The 16,806-nt window shown below is 40.7% G+C and overlaps 2 protein-coding genes and 1 long non-coding RNA gene across 4 annotated transcripts; 2 read left to right on the top strand and 1 right to left on the bottom strand.

The window, feature by feature from the left end:
• Positions 1–581: 581 nt before the first annotated feature.
• LOC124311493 (N-acetylglucosamine-6-sulfatase-like) lies at positions 582–7,144 on the bottom strand. Of its 2 annotated transcripts, XM_046776028.1 has the most exons (11): positions 7,071–7,144; positions 6,872–7,002; positions 6,536–6,595; positions 6,315–6,385; positions 6,022–6,154; positions 5,445–5,502; positions 5,249–5,355; positions 3,466–3,777; positions 2,794–3,144; positions 1,456–1,623; positions 582–1,017 (listed from the first exon to the last, which is right to left on the bottom strand). In XM_046776028.1, exons 2-11 carry the CDS (start codon positions 6,998–7,000, stop codon positions 712–714), a joined length of 1,695 nt encoding a protein of 564 aa, XP_046631984.1. In that variant the 5' UTR covers positions 7,001–7,002; positions 7,071–7,144; the 3' UTR covers positions 582–711. The 2 variants fall into 2 exon arrangements, with proteins under 2 accessions (XP_046631984.1, XP_046631976.1); XM_046776020.1 differs by having other exon boundaries at positions 6,872–7,138.
• A 269-nt stretch (positions 7,145–7,413) lies between these two features.
• Positions 7,414–8,141, top strand: LOC124312045 (39S ribosomal protein L52, mitochondrial-like). Its single transcript, XM_046776467.1, has 4 exons — positions 7,414–7,500; positions 7,574–7,661; positions 7,721–7,853; positions 7,915–8,141. The coding sequence occupies exons 1-4, from the start codon at positions 7,473–7,475 to the stop codon at positions 8,059–8,061; spliced, it is 396 nt and encodes a 131-aa protein (XP_046632423.1). The 5' UTR covers positions 7,414–7,472; the 3' UTR covers positions 8,062–8,141.
• A 950-nt stretch (positions 8,142–9,091) lies between these two features.
• LOC124312371 lies at positions 9,092–10,383 on the top strand. Its single transcript, XR_006910482.1, has 3 exons — positions 9,092–9,243; positions 9,341–9,469; positions 9,537–10,383. It is a non-coding gene; the product is annotated as an uncharacterized LOC124312371 (long non-coding RNA).
• Positions 10,384–16,806: the final 6,423 nt, after the last annotated feature.

Raw genomic sequence — 16,806 nt, 5'->3', positions numbered from 1 at the left:
GTGTTGTTCATAATTCAGCCACTTGGTAATATTTTATTGAGGGGATCGAATCAAAAATGAATGGAATAAATCAAGAAGCAGCTACTATAGGCTGATATGCTGCCGTATTGATCCGGTTCTCTCTCTTTCCTGTTAGTCTATCCATCTACCTGTGCATATAATAGAAGGAGGATATTCCATAATGAACGGATCTCTATCTCGTCTCTCTCTTTTTGTATTTATTAGCTCCTGGCTCCCTTTTTGATCGTGTAAAAAAGGACCGCCGGCTATATACATGTGTGTGTAGTTGTATAGGCGTACAGCATCGATCGTGATTGGTCGTTCCATTCATTAACGGCGGATCTGTGTCTCTCGTTGGCTCTATAGACACACAGCACAGTCTTATCTCTAATCCCTAATGCTCTTTTCTCTCTATACACACTCAGCCTTATTATTTATGATGACGTAACACACGTCATTATGGAAGAGAGAGAAATGGTGGCCAAACGGCAATGATTGACCGGCCGGCGGCAGTTATCATATTTTTCAGAGAAGATAAAAGCGCGTTCATTGCAGTCAATTGCCAACCGGGGAAAATCAAATCATAATAAACGGACTATATTATTATTGCCGGCCAAACAAATAACATTTATAATGAAAAACTTGCCAGCCCATCAGCTAATAATAAAATCAGAACACAAAACAGGAAATGAGGCGTATGTCTCAAACGCCCTAAAAACAGTTGACGGACCCACGACATTTGGCGTAACGGGCCAGCAATTTGCGGCGACGGGGATCGGCCGTCGTGCAGTTGCACGATCGACGGTAGGCCAGGTTGTCCAGCTGATAGGGATCGTCACGCAGGTTGTAATATTCTACAAACTTTTCCGAATCGTCAAACTGGCAGTAGAGACTATTTTCTTCATTATTCTTGCCCGTCTGCTGTTGTTGTTGCCGGGCCGGTGGCAAGGTGCGCAGGCAGACGTACGTGTTGTTGGCGGCATCTTGGCATTTGCAGCCGAAATCCTTCAGGCACAACTGTGGGCACCGGAAAAATATATTTTTATTAGTGAATAATAGAATTGATATTGTATAGGCCTATTGAAGAAAAAGCCCAAAAGGAATATATGTTGCCGACGGCATGGCCGGCAGCCATCGCCCAGATTTCTATAGACGGACATTTAATGAGACGATAGGTAATAGGGACCAGACGGGCCATTAACTTTCAGTTCCCGATCGATAATAGAGAGACCGTTACACACGTCTATATAAAAGACGTTGTTGGCTATTATGACGTACACACAACATGACAATAGCACATGAGCCAAGTTTCGTAATAGTATACAGCGCATCGATGCCCGCAGGCCCAGCAGCAGCAGCTCCATGATCATTTGTCTATTATTCTAATAGGCTACGCATTTCTATGTCCTATATAATATTATATTAGATGTAATCATAGTATAATAAATATTTTACGGTTGTGTTGGGATCCTGTTGGCATTGGAGATCGACGTCGTCCAGGTCGGCCTCGCCGTGATATTCGATCAAGAAAGAGCGGCGCTTCCGCCACGGATGAGCGGATGATGGCGGCCGATCATCGATCCGGCAGACACGATCCCACGGATCGCCAACTCCCGACACTTCCTATATACCAACACAAAAGCAATATATTACAAGTGTCTATTACCTAATATATTTAAAATGTTTTATCAAACTTTTGAGTGGTTTCAACTTAAATTTTCTCACTTATTTCATATCATACAGGGTGGGTTTAGACAGGTTCACTTTATTTCCTATTAGACCAAAGGACGGAGATGGATAGGAGACTGGCTTCCGGCCCACGTGTTTTGTCCCGCCATCTAATCTCGACCAAAAAAACAAAATGTCGCAATATCCAGCAGCAGCAACAGCAACAGCAGCCGTTGATAATGAAATCTAGACGAGGTTGTTATTGTGCTGTTTCGTATAGCCTACTATACAGCCACTTATCGCTCGTCCCTTGTTACCAGCTCGGCTCTAATCGCAATTGACGGCCAGACATGTACACACCAAACCAATTTAGAATTAAAAGATATTAGAACAAAAAAGAAAAGATATAACCAAATAATCAAGATTTGATAACATAAATGTTGTCAAAAAAGAGTTTAGACGGGTGGTATAATAGCCTATAACAATTAGACGTGGGTGAGATATTATAACTATCGTCAACAGCTGTTGAGAAATACTGCGCTAATTGTTTAACATGTCTCTAATACGTGTATAGTGTGGTTTTAATTACCCTAATTGGTGCTGTGTGTGTGTGTCGTGTGTGTATAGCTCTCTGTCTAACTTTGATTTGCAATTAAATTGTAATTTATCGTCACTGCAATAAAGCTAAATAGGAAGAGAGATCTTATATACATGGCAGCTGCGATTCCTTATGGAAAATGACGTAACGCAATTCCGCATCCGCTAGCTCCTCCGCAAGATGGGCTTTAGATATTCTAAATCCAATTCCCTCCGGCACACACATACACAGCACACACACATGCGACTTCATTAAAGAAATATAGAAGAGAGACGGACAGCACAGCAGGACGGGAACGGGACGGATGTTTAGTTTAGCGCTGGATTCTATATATGCATTCAGGATCTCAGATTGTTTGTTCGACTCTCTAATGTCTGTCTGTCTGTCTGTGCACACATGCCAAAGTTATATAGAGGGGGAATCATCCGGATGCGGTTGGAAGTTTATCGGACGGACCGGTTTCCGCACCGTTTTGCTGTGGTGGCGGTGGTGGCTGGAAATGATTTTGGGTTGTTGTCCTATTTTACCTCGGCTGGCGGATGTCGTGAGAGGATCAGCGGCAGGAGTGAAAGGCCGTCCATGTCTGACGGGACGGGCAAGGCGGCCATGTCGAGAATAGTGGGCGCCAGATCGATGGAAACGACGGCCAACGAATCGATCTCCGTGTTGTCCTTGTTGTTGTTGTTGCTGTTCTTATTGAGGGTTTGATTGCCGGGGGCGATGACCAGCAGCGGCACGCGAACGTCCGTTTCGTAAGGTAATCGCTTGTCGACGGGCAGGGTGAACTGGCCCAGGTGGTAGCCGTGATCCGACGTCACCACCAGCCACGTACGGTCCAGCTGGCCCTTCCGGCCCAGCAATTTCACTATTTTTCCAATCTGTAATGAATCGAAACCAAATTATACGTAATCGCATCAGATTAAATGACTTGGAATAATCACAAATCAAATATTCAAATCTCTTCCATTTGTTGGAACTTTTATTTTACAAAAAACAATTGGAGCGTCGTCTGCTGCTGGTGAATTGTTCATGGCGTTTGTAAAAGGATTTCGGTGTCAAGCTCTTAAAAAGGGCGTGGTCTTATTCCCAGGAGGACGGAATTAATTAATGATGCATGAACAATGCAGACGAGATTTGAAGAAAAGACATTAACTTGAGCGGAAATGGATTGAAATGAATTTTTAAAATATATCTAATACCATTTGATCGACGGATAAGAGAGTCCTCCACCTCTGACGGAAGATGTGGTCCACTTGGTCGATGATTTCTTTGGGCAGAGGGCCCTGGGGGGCTTGCCGGACTAGCCAGTGTTTGTCCAGGCCCGGGTGGCGGTTGAAGCTGGGCCAGCGCGGGGCCCGTCGTCCGCTGAACTTGCGGGCAAATTGCGGGGCCGGCGTGAACGGCGAATGGCAGGCCGGCGGAGCGATGACGGCGAACAACGGCCGATGATTACTCCCGTCTGTTCCTCCCGATAAGGAGGTTCCATCGATGAAATCCAGCGCTTCCTTAGCCTTTTTTTTGTCAAATATAAATCCGGAATAAATCAAGAAATGGAATCTGAATATATTTATTCAAGCAGCGCAGCTCATTTGGAAATAAATTCGGCTCTCCTGATTCCGGAATCATTTGAGTCCATTGTCAAAGTCTCGACGGGCACAATAGGGTTTTTATATTTTCTACTTTTTTAAATTCTTATTGTCAATTGTCATTCAAAAAAGGTTCCCGCCTCTTATAAATCTTTTTATCTGATGAGATTATTATTCAAAAAAGAAAAAAAGTCAAGAGCATCCACATAATGTCTATAGGACCCGCAGAAACGGAATTTTTATTTATTTTCTATACCCGCGAGCGCTATCGATTTTTTCGTGGGGGTCTTGGTAGTTCCGGCCTTATTAGAGTAGTAATCACCGCGCTCTTGATTGTTCCATAGCTTATATAATCTAAAAGATGATGAATCATAGCTCCGATTTTCTGATGTTTCTTATAATACCGAACAAGATCCCCCCAGCAGCATAGCAGACAACAACAAGAAGAAGAAAATCGTTTCAGCTCAGCGCTGTATGTGTGTAAGACGATTAAGGGCGGAAGTGGCGATGACTCTCCTTTATTATAAGCCGGAAATGATAAGAAGCAATCGTTTTATTACGTATATACGTAGTAGGAGGGACGATGATAATGTCTCCTATTATTTAGTAGCCTACACTAGACTATTATACTTTATATATAGGCCCCGAGGACGTTTTGATGGCCTTTGGTGGACAAGGTCCAACGTCCTTGTTTTGTCGGTCTTATTACAGTGCGTCTTAGTGTCTAGTTGGGTGGGGGGGGGGTGATTGTTTTTTTTTCCCTATCTTATTGGATGGGCGTCGGCAATTGGCACTCATCAATGTATATAAAAGGCCGCCGTGTCCAAGTTCCGGAAAAATATAGAACCTATAGAACCAAAGGGATCGGGATGATGGCACGTGCCACTGTCAAAATAAAAAAAAAAACAAAAAAAACAAAACAAAAGAAACCAAACGCGTACAGGGCTCAGTCTCAATCAAAGGTTAAGCCCGTGAGAGAGAATCAATTACACTAATGCTCATCAGAAAAAAAAAAAAAAAAATCCAAGGCCTTTTCTATTTTTTCTTTTTTAATGTAATATCAAAGTAGAGATCAAAGTTCTAAAAGTCTTATAAGTAGGAATAAACCCGCAAGAGTTTTGGCGGGATAAAGTTCTATAGACATTTCGCTCTTATTCCGCCTGGTGGAAGCCGTATCAAATAGTTTTGAGAGCCGGGAGATCGTTCCATCATCCAGCGGATGAGAGCAAAGATTTCCCATTTAGAGTGACACACTCCTTATTATCTATCTATCACTTTCATTATAAATAGCTAAGACGCGTTATTTCGGACGCAATTAACGACACAATTTATAAGATAATAACTGGTCGGGTGGGAATGGTTGCCATGCCATTGTGTCATCAAAGCGGAAACATACCAAAACGTCGGTCAGGTAGTCCAGGTGATAGTCGTCGCCGTGGTCACGGGCCTGCCCGTCCACCGATAGGGTGTAGTTGTAGTAACGAGAGTTGCCAACCAATCCCACTGAATTAAACCACAAATAATACAAATTGATTATAGTCTATTTTTCCTCCTTTTGGTTTTTAAAAATCAAAGCAAATTGACTTATTTACCCCAACGGTCGTAGCCAGGGGGCACATGTTCAACGCCACCGGTTTCGTTCCTCCCGTACTAAGAAAAAGATATAAAATATAACAAGTAAAGTCAAGTAAAGAAAGATATTATTTTACATATTTCAGAAGCAACCCGAGTCGACTCAAAACAATTAATCACAATAATTCTAAATTTTTTAAAAATTTATAATTAAAAAAAAAGAGAAAAAACTGGTTCGTATTTTTTGGGAGACCGAACACGATACGTCGCCAGAGAGCTTAAAGGAGAGCAAGGTAACGATTTCAAAAAAGAACTCTGAGGGACACTTGAATTGAAATTCGACCCCTTTAAAAAAAAAATAAGAAACAAGAAAAAAAAGGAATTTAAAGGTTTCAGATTGCACCTGACGCATTTGGCGTCACTTTGTCATTGTTTCCCACCACACAGACGAATATATTATTATACCAACGCCACACACACATTCCCAGCCGCGCGGTAGATATATTCCGCCAGCAGAGAACAATGGCCAAAAAACAAATAAAAATCTGAACAAATTTCAATTTTAAATCTTTTAAAAAGAAATGTTTTCTATATTACCTGGTTGAGGTATTTGCCGCCGTAAAAAGTCGCGTACCCGTCGGCCTGCAAATACGTGGCCATCGTCTTGCGCTCCGGTCCGTTTTGCCATTGGCGACTGCCGCAGTTTCCCGACGCCGTGTTATTGATGACCCTGTTATATAATACATGTACACACATAGAAATTGAATTCATGCTTTGGGACCACTCGATTGATTTTCAGCTGTGACACACACAACATCAAACGCCCCATTGATTCGATCTCTTCGTCTATCTAGATTCCAATCATATCAAATGTTGAATAAGTGAATCACCGGTGATTGTGAACGTATTTGCCCGTCAAAATGGACGAGCGGCTCGGACAGCAGACGGGGGTCGAGACAAACTTGAAATGTCGCCGGTCATATAATATAATATACAAAAGAAAATAGAGAAATACAAAAACAAATTCGATCGATTTTTACGACGACTGCACGATATATATGCAACCCCACAACCCCACCCACCCTTAGACCGGGAGAGTTTGGATACTCACGGCGTTGGTGAAGGTGGCGCCGTGCTGGGCGACGAGTCGGCGGGTGATGGCCATGGGCTCCTATATATATATATATTCCACATTGAAAATGACAGTCAATATATACAGAAATAACAGTCGGACAGAAAAACCCAGCCAAGACGGTCAGAGCTGGGGCTTATATGACTGATGCTAGCGTGCGACTCTAATATAATAGCATTAGTGGACATGCAATCCGGTCAAACGACATAATACCTTCTTACTCTCTCTCTCGATATAGTAGTAGCTGCCCCCCTCTCCATGTATAATAAAATAATACGTAATAGAGTATAGTAGCGAGGGGGGGAATCGACTTACCAGGCCTCCTAATGCTACATCTAGATCGTCTATTAGAATAACTATGATGTTGGGCTGGAGAAGTTTACAATCGGAGTTGGACAACCACAGGGAAATAATAATAATTACGAGCGCCACTTTGTCGTTCATTTCTGGGAATTTTAAGCGCAAAATAATAATAAAAAAAAAAAATTTTTAGTGAATGGCGATGAGACGTAACTCAATCAGGCCATATTGTTGACTGGAGGAAGAAAAAGGAGATACTCTTGTGCGCTATGCGTCTACTGTTTTGGGAGTTGTTCAAGGCTATTGAATGAATCATTGATGCTGGGGGTGGATTTCTTTTCCAGAATAGCAAATGAAGCGATAAATGAGAGAAAACTTGGAAATTCGGAAAAATGTCACTTTAGTGCCATCTAGCGGATTTAAGATGAAAATCAAAATTGACGTTTTGCAAAAATTAGTAAAAACGCAAATTTTACCAAGTGAGTTATCAAAAATAAAGTAAAAATTTCAATAAAGAATTCAAAAGACATTAGTTTTACCACTTCTAAAATAAAAAATACAAAAATTAAAAGTTAAAATAGACTGGTGGCAGTCGTGCAAATTACTTTTGTATACAATGGCGGCACCCACGATCTCAAGACTCGGTAAGTTTAAAAATTACACCACAAGTAATATGAAAACTATCGATAACAAGATTTCTATCCATTTTGTTTCTAGCTTTTGGGCTGAAAACTATAGGACAGAATGGAACACGTAGTATTTCAACCAGTTACTGCTGCTTGGTGGAAGAAGATTGGAGATATAAGTAATCGAGATAGTGGGATGAATAAAAATATTGTTTTGATAGATTCTTGTACTTTATAGGAATGGTATGCCGAGAAACTCGAATGCGTACGGTCCTCTGACAGACGGACGTGACTTTACTTTTGTTGATGGAAGACCAACCCCAGTTAATTCTGGTCAGCGAAGACGTCTGGAACAGAATAAGCTGCATGCTGTGGGTGACTTATTAAATTTCAGTTTGAATGAACGATCTCAATTACTTATTTCTTCCATAGGATAAAATTATTCAAATTGTAAAAGAAATGAATTTTGCTGTTGAACGAAACAGAGGACTGAAACAACTGAAGGAAGAAAAACGAAGAGAGATCTTGGATTCCAAATTGAAACCTAAAGGTCACTTGCTGCTTTCTAAAGACAAATGAAGATTGAAAACATTTACTAGTAAAATATAATTCATGCCTAAAATACAAAAGTTGCTAAAAAATTCACCAATTTCCTGATAGGCATATTATTTGCCAAATGACCTTCCACCCTTTGTTTTTCATTCTCATCCCCAACTCATCCCTCCCACTTAGAACGGTCCAACGACGACGATTTTTAACCTACGTTCAGTCTTCGGGGCTTTTTAGTTTTTCTCCATGGATATTGGCACCGTTTCTTTCTAGGAAACGATTTTTCGTGATTACTTAAGGGTGGTAAAAAGTTCCAAGAACCATACTACACATTTGAAAAGGTGTTGATTAGAACGTTGCAACTGCATTTTAGCTGTATGGTTAGGCTACTATATTATTGGTTATAGCAAATACGAAGAAACAGATTCGGCTTGTACTAGAAAAACATTGAGTTATTAACTGTTAAATAAGCAAAATCCAGAAGTTTGTAGTTGCTATTTAAGTTGGCTATTGTTTTCTGTTCCCGAACTATACTGTTCTCATCAAGTTCCAAAAACAAAGACATTTTAATTTTTTGTTTGTCAACATATTTTTGTTAGTTGTAATGGTATTCGTTATTCTATTTCAATTTATTAATTTGAATTTCCAATCAGAGGGAAAACAACTTCTTCACTAGAACGGATCATATATCATTGTTAAAATCTTTCATCACACAATGGGGGGATTAAATAAAAAACGGACCAAAAAAAACCCAATATTCTTCATTTTCTGGACATGTCCTCTTACAACTGTACTGAGAAATAAAAAACAAACTTATTGTTATTATCGAGAAAAAGATTATGAGACAACTAGATGGTTAATAGTTCTCAAGGTGAAGTGAGGCTATTGGGGAAAACGCAGGCGATGAATTTCTGAGGAGCGATATCACCTCACTATAGTAGTGAGAAAATAAAAAAATATAGTAAAGAATTCGGAGAAAACGTATCTATGGCGTAAACATCGACAGCCTCGCGTTTTGCTTTTATCCATTCCTTTCTAGAGAGAAACGATGCAAAGACGTCCGAATAATCCGCGCAGCCAGTTCATTCCATTTTTACTGTTCATCTGAGATGGTGTTGTAACCAAATAAATCCACACCGTGATTTCAAGTAAATTTTCTTAACAGATCATCGCTGAGTCGTCACAGTTCGTTATTTGAATCCTTAAATAAAAGTAATTTTTCATTTTTTCTTTTCGAAAAGTTTCTGAATTTTTTTTGTCTTAAATCAGTTAACAAGCCGCAAACCGGGATGTTTATTTGTTTGTATAGGGTTGTGACGTTGTGGCCTAGACCAAGCTGGACGGGGTCGCGTTGGACGAGAGGCGAAAAATCTCCCAACGGGGTAGGCATATGGGTGGAAAAAAACCCGACCCGGATAACGGCCCGGGTTAAAGTCGGGTCAGGCAAATTTTTGTTTTACTTTGTGCATCAATGTTAATAATATATGTTTCTTTTTCTTCCACAGCATTTCACCGCGGAGACTATTTCTGTCACATTCGTTCAACACCACACCCGCGTTCAACTTTTGCGAAATTTCCATAAATCGATTGATTACCGCATTACCGCACCGCACCACATACACATACTTGGTAAAATTTGCTTTTTAAAAATGGTTCTGAATGTGAACTTTAACAATAATAAATGATTTTTAAAGTTCCCAATTTAGAAACTCAATTTTAACTAGCAAAATTTTACAGAATATGATACCGGTATGTGAGATGTTACTTCAGATTATGGTGTTTTCAGAACACATAGCAAAGATATCGGTGAAATAAATTTTAGAAGTTGTTGGAAATCGGCGCTCTTGTACGATAAACAAAAGAGAAATAAGGGTGCTGTTTTTATGGTTGGATAGTGGCGTCCAGTGCTGTTGTAGTGCGTGATGAGTTGATCAGAGGCGTTGAACGGTCTGAAGATTGATGGCTCGCAACTGCTGCAATTCTCGTTGAAAGTAAGTTCTGGCGATATTTCACTGGATTTCGTTCGATTTTCTCCATAAGAATAAGCCCTTGATGGTTTCTCCCTCCAGCAACACGAAGGCGACGAAAGGACCTCCGATGGTGTCTCCTTGGTGGAAGCTCTGATAGCTGAGAGTGATTTCCCCAATCAAATGAAATGAGTCTAATCGGCGAGGAATGGGGAGACTCTTCCATGTGTTCTCACTGGTATTCGTTGTCAAGTTAAAAAAAAAACCATACAGTAGCTACCCGAAGTCTTTGGAAGCCCGAGAGGTCCTTATGCAAAAACGCTGTTTTTGCAGTCCTCTAGTTAGTACAGTTTTTAACCAAATTCTTCGGAATTTGGTGTGGAGATAGCTAGAGGTAGTGGGAACACCTCTGATTTTTTATAGATTTTTTTTTTAATTTCCTGAAGTACTTTTGGCCGGATGTAAAAGTCTTTGGAAAGCCGAAAGGACCTTATGCAAATGAGGCCACTTTGGCCTTTTTTTGCAGTTGAACGGCTAGGGCTAGGGAAACACGACTTTTTTCAAAAAATCGACCTGCGTTAGCTTTATTTCAGGTCTGATTTCAATTGTTTTGATTGATATTTCTCAGTTTTATTTGAAGTTAAAAAACGAAAAAGTAGAATTCCCCTTTTTTCAGCTCCCATCCCTTTGTTTTGTGTTTTCTCTCGCGCCAACGAAAAAACAAAGGGATGGGAGCGGAAAAAAGGGGAATTCTACTTTTTCGTTTTTTAACTTCAAATAAAACTGAGAAATATCAATCAAAAAAATTGAAAATCAGACCTGAAATAAAGCTAACGCAGGTTGATTTTTTGAAAAAAGTCGCGTTTCCCTAGCCCTAGCCGTTCAACTGCAAAAAAAGGCCAAAGTGGCCTCATTTGCATAAGGTCCTCTCGGCTTTCCAAAGACTTTTACATCCGGCCAAAAGTACTTCAGAAAATGTAAAAAAAAATCTATAAAAATTCAGAGGTGTTCCCACTACCTCTAGCTATCTCTTCACCAAATTTCAAAGAATTTGGTTAAAAACTGTACTAATTAGAGGACTGCAAAAACAGCGTTTTTGCATAAGGTCCTCTCGGGCTTCCAAAAACTTCGGGTAGCTACTGTATATAAAAATAAAAGACAAAAATAAAGCATAATAAAATCAAGAAAAGAAAAAATAAACAAACAAAAATATAAGCCCAATATCATCCCATCGTTGTCAATAAGGACGTGGACGACGTCTCCCTTGAGTAGGCAACAGATCCTGATAAACAGTTTCCTCTTGAATACAGCAATACATTCGCTCGCTCCAATTGTGCTTATACGGTTCGAACATATTCAAGTAGGCCCGAATCATTTGGCTCCTTAACAAGTGTTGACCCTCATAAACAAGCATGAATTTTTTTTTCGCGCCGACTCTTCAAGTTGCACCTATTATCCCGGATCGACAAACGATTCTCGGTGTGCAAGGTCAACAGCTCGTGATATAATACAGCATGACGAGGAGCTGGATAACAAATGTCAGTACCGGATTCTGCGTACCACAGGAATTGGGCCTGACGAAAGGAAAAGATATCGCGATACTTCGCGTTATAATTAAAGCGTTAAAATTGATCACAAATATATATATATATAAAAAACAATTTGAAGGCCGTGATTGCCGCTTCAGCCTCCGCAATTTGATTGGTTGGTGGAATACCATCATAAAAGCTGATCGCTATTAATATGGACGCGATCGACGTCTCCCATGAGTGGGTAGAAGTTCGAAAACAGTTTCTTCTTGTATGCGGTGATACATGTCAGCCCGATGACGACTCCGGGATGGCTCGTCCATCATTAAGTAATGACGGATAAGCTGCGCCCTCAAAAGATGACGCGGCTCGTAGACCCGCATGAAATCATTAATGCGGTCCGACTCTTCCATTTGCCACCGGGCGTCGCGGATCGACAAGCGGACTTCAGATGGTGCAGCGAATATTTCGGTATATAAGTTGCCTAGACCCGACACAGGATAGCAGATATCAGTACCCGATTCTGCGTACCACAGAAATCGGGCCTGGCGAAACGAAAAGATGTCGCGATACTTCGCGTAGCCGGGATAACGACTAAATAAAACAACGAATAAAAAATAATTCAGAAATTTTTTTTTAAGTGGTCCTTAAGTAGACATCTTAATGTTTTTTAAATAACCTACTTACCCATAATAAAAATCTATCGTTTCCACTTGCCGAAAGTCATCTTGACTAGACTCTGGGATATCAAAACCGGGCAAAAATTCACCAAACGCCATTTCGAGAAACGACGTTCTTTCCCTTTCCTTTAATCGCGTGCTTCCACTCATTGCGACGGTACCTGCCCAATTACCCCACGTTTGGGGCATGTCGGTTCGGCTATTGCTCTTGTGGGCGGGCGGTATGGGCTGACTGTCATAATCCGTGGCCATGTTATGGTCAAACTTGGAACGTCAATTTGAAATCCGCCCTTTTGAAATAATCTATTCCGAGCAAGTGTTGGCGTGAGCCGTATAGACGTCCTGTCAGTTTTGCTGTAAGACAGCTTGGGGGTATTGCATATATTGGTTGGCTCTCTTTTGGTCAGTAAAGAATGTGGGAGTGAGTCCACTGGAACTAGTGTGAGGGCGCGGTGCTCTCTTCCCTTAAAGTTGACGTTTGATACATTTCACTCTGGTAATCGGTCAATTTTTTAAATGTTGGTATTCGAGAATACGCTTCCTCCCGCGAGGAATCACGTTCCCTTCGGCGTTGATTTCTCGGAAAGGCAAATTTGCTCGAACCAAAGCCATGTTGTAGGAGTTGTTGGAGGCGATCATGTGGTACATCAGCAATACAAAATCCGGTTGCTGGAATCCCCACGTGCTGAGATTGGTGTAGTATGCGATGAGTACCTTTTTGAAAATGAGAATCTTTGTCTCCTCACTGAAGCCTGCTCGACCGGGAGATTAGTCGAAATCGAGGCTCAAACCGTCAAGTCATAGAATTGCATATCGCAAAACACGCTGGTGAATAATTCTCATTATTTTTCAGAATCCAGTTTGCCGCTTGCGTCACCCAATTTTCGTTGAGCTGCTTTTGAATCAGAAATGTCTTTACAAAATCAAGTTTCTCGTTGGTTTCCGAATTTACTCCGATGCAAAATTATTAATATTAAAAGGTGCAGGAATTTCACGCTCAGCTGTGGGTAAAGGAGCGAATAGTCTTATTTGGTATCGATCGAGTTAGTTATTTTAAATTTAATCTTGTAAGAAAGGTATGGATCGACGAGTAATGATGGCAACTCATCATAGTTATCAGATATCTGAGCGGTTTGTGTGGTAGCCACTTCAGTCTTCACAATTTGATTGGTTGGTGGAATACCATCATAAAAGCTGATCTCTATTAATATGGAAGCGATCGACGTCTCCCATGAGTGGGTAGAAGATGTTCAAAAACAGTTTCTTCTTGTATACTGTGGTACATGTCAGCCCGATGACGACTCGGTGAATGCTCGACCATCATTGAATAATGACGGATAAGCTGCGCCCTCAAAAGATGACGCGGCTCGTAGACACTCATGAAATCCTCGATTCGCAGCGACTCTTCAAGTTGCCGCCTAGTATCCAGGATCGACAAACGATCCCCGGTGTGAAAGGACAATTTCTGGGGATATAACGCAGCATGACGAGGAGATGGATAGCAAATATCAGAGCCGGATTCCGCATACCAGAGGAATCGGGCCTGATGAAAGGAAAAGAGATCACGATACTTCGCGTAGCCGGGATAACGACTAAACAAAACAACGAATATTAATAAAAATTGGAAACATCACGATATCTACTTAAGGACTACTAAAAAAAATATATATACAGTACCTACACAAAGTTTGGAAACACGGTGGCTTACGGCCAAAGTGTCTCCCTTTTTTACGCGATAACTCACGTTTGAGTTATTGCAAAGCAAATTAAAAAAATCTTCTTGGTTAGGAAAGAATTTCCTTTCACCGTGATTTTTTGTAGATTTTAGTTAATTGAAGTTTATCCCCAAAAGGCTAGATATAAAGTTTGGAAACATCGGCGCGCTTGCCGTATGTTTCCAAGCTAAAGTGTATGCTACTTAAAAAATCATAAAAAATTCAAATAGATAAATTATGACTTGAAACTTTCACAAACGGTAGACGACATAGTCGTCTTCATTTGGACAAAGTGTCAAATTTTTTAAATTAAACGCTGATTTTTGCCATCATCACCATTCAATATACGAATCGAACACTATTGAACAAATGAATGTCCTATCCGAACTTATCAGTCGGATACAACTATCCAGCAGCAACTCCCTCTCTTCTCTTGTTTTGGACACTAAATCGCAATCCAATTTTGGAGACATGTCCAGCTGGATCTACATTTTCAAGTATGGCCTGTTAGGTCTCCTAGCATGTATTATTCTTTTTACTTGTATCTATCTAGCTATCGCCTGCATTCCATGTCTTCGCCTTCCAGCGATACTAACACGTAAACAAGTTACAGTTGATGACATTGAACTAACAGCCCCTTTGAATCCTCGACTAACGATTGCAAAACAACACTACCACAATCACACCATCATCGACCCAATTAAAGGTCTCTGTTGGAACGACGGTTGTGTAATTGACCCTCCTTCAGCCCCAGCTCTTTAAGTAAAAGTAAAAGTAAAAGTAAAAGTAAAAGTAAAAGTAAAAGTACTAACAAAAGTAAAATGTATATGCCTTTATTTTCCCTTTTCACTAACCTTTATTACATCTATGCCATTTGCATGACTAAAAACTTGTTTTTTTTGAGCGACTTACAATCTGCAACAAGTATTCCACCAAGCCCGACTTCCGTGCTGATGGTTATTTTGCCTTTCCGGCAACGCCATAAGAGCACACCGACGCGCCCATCTCCAATCGTCATCCGTCAGCTCATCTGGATCCTCCACCACATCATCGGATGGATCGTAGTGGTGGATAACACTAAAACGGCGTCGTACATAGGCTCGCCTAAACTGCCACCTTCCACACCGACGACGATCGTTCACAGCACTCACTTCAGGAAGCCGCGCCCCTCGCAGCCCCTCCGGATAAAAAACATCAACTCCGGACTCCATCCACCACAAAATACGAGATTGTATAACAGTATAGTTGTCTCGATACTTTCTAAAACCATTTTGCCCCCTTTCAATGAAGAAATGATTTAAAATGTATACATGTAATCGTTTAAAATAGTGTACTAACTATAAGCGTTTTTCCTTATTAGTTTCTGCTGTCCATTCCGGATAGACAGCATCCCACTTGATTAAAACATCTTCTGTCTGGTCGTAATAACCATCTTTAAATAGAAAATAAGTCTCGGCCCTTAAAGGTAGCCAAATACTTTTTTTCGAGCACTCTGTGACACATTGCAGACCTTGGTCTACTCCTTCGGGATCGACAATGATCGTAATACGATCAATATCGAGAGGAAGCAATTCTTACCTACGACCAGCCATAGTAACAAACCGTAGAATACTAACTACATACCCTACTTTTTCAAAAAAGGGAGGAAGCGACATTGTCCCCGACCTACAGTAACCTTTTCATTCTTGACCTTCGGTGACAGTCACAGGGCAAATCAAAAACCAAATAAAAAAGAGAAATCTTTCTTTTCCACTAACATATTCATTTCCTTCAAAAAAGGGAGGAATGTAACGGTTCCTTAACCGTGCACATAGCAACAGCCGAGACACTCTCCTTATTAGGCGGTAGCAGGCAAGCTACACGCCAGATGCACGTGAACGATCCATATCTGGATTGTCTGGAAACTGACCTACAGTCTGTGCCCACAAGGCACAGTCACGTCAGCATCCTCACTAGTATTTAAGCGGAGTCTACCTGAGACTCCGCAGGACTGTACACCCCAACTGTAACTGTATGTAACATTCACATCTGTGTCTCATTGAATACAAGCTGTTCCCTCTAACTCTGAGTACGTGTCTTATTTGCCTGTAACATCACTGTTACAAGGGGAAGGATACAGAGCCCACACACACTGGTGAAGGAAATTTTATGCATACCTCAACTATTCAATTATTTAGTTAAAATATGGTAACGGTAACTGCCCACCCCAACATAAAACATGTTGTACGTCCCCTTTAAGCAATTTAATATAATCTTTTAGGGTTTTAGTATATGCGTACTCCCTACAGCTTATAGCTTCGCGAAATATGATGAATTGGTGGATAAAATGAAATTTATGTTTATCCATTAAGTTTTGTTTTCAATTTATCCAGCGATTTTTTGGTAATGGAAATATGCCTAGATCAACAATTAGAGGACTAATTCTTTCCCTCAGAAAAGGGAAAGGAATATAATGAGACAAAAAAGCCCGGGGACGGAGCGCAAAATGCAAAAGTGACAGCGGGAACAGTGACAACAAGAGCCAAGCCAATTCTCATCTCTTTGCCGTTATTCACGAATGTAATTATGTTTACACACCCGCGCTTGTCACTCATCATACCCATGATCATACCCGTGTCCAATCCGTAAAAATACTCCCCGATCTGTAGCAATAAGGTAGAGTTCTCTCAGCTCTCCTTCAAGCTCCAGCTCCAGAGTAAGATCACCCTTTTTCATTCTTTCTATTGTGTACTTGTATACATGTTATGTGCTGTAGACTAATACATGGCTAGCGAATAAGTTCTCTACAAAAGAGAACTTCTTGCGTTTTCCGAATCCAAACAATACCCTTTGTTTCTAGTTCCCTCAAGTATATATCTTCATTTATTTCAAAAATTCCCCTGTC

This window comes from Daphnia pulicaria, chromosome 1 (assembly GCF_021234035.1).
Source record: "Daphnia pulicaria isolate SC F1-1A chromosome 1, SC_F0-13Bv2, whole genome shotgun sequence".
NCBI classification, from domain to species: Eukaryota; Metazoa; Arthropoda; class Branchiopoda; order Diplostraca; family Daphniidae; genus Daphnia; species Daphnia pulicaria.
Note: the sequence above shows the minus strand (reverse complement) of the source record. Positions and strands in the feature narration are given on the sequence as shown.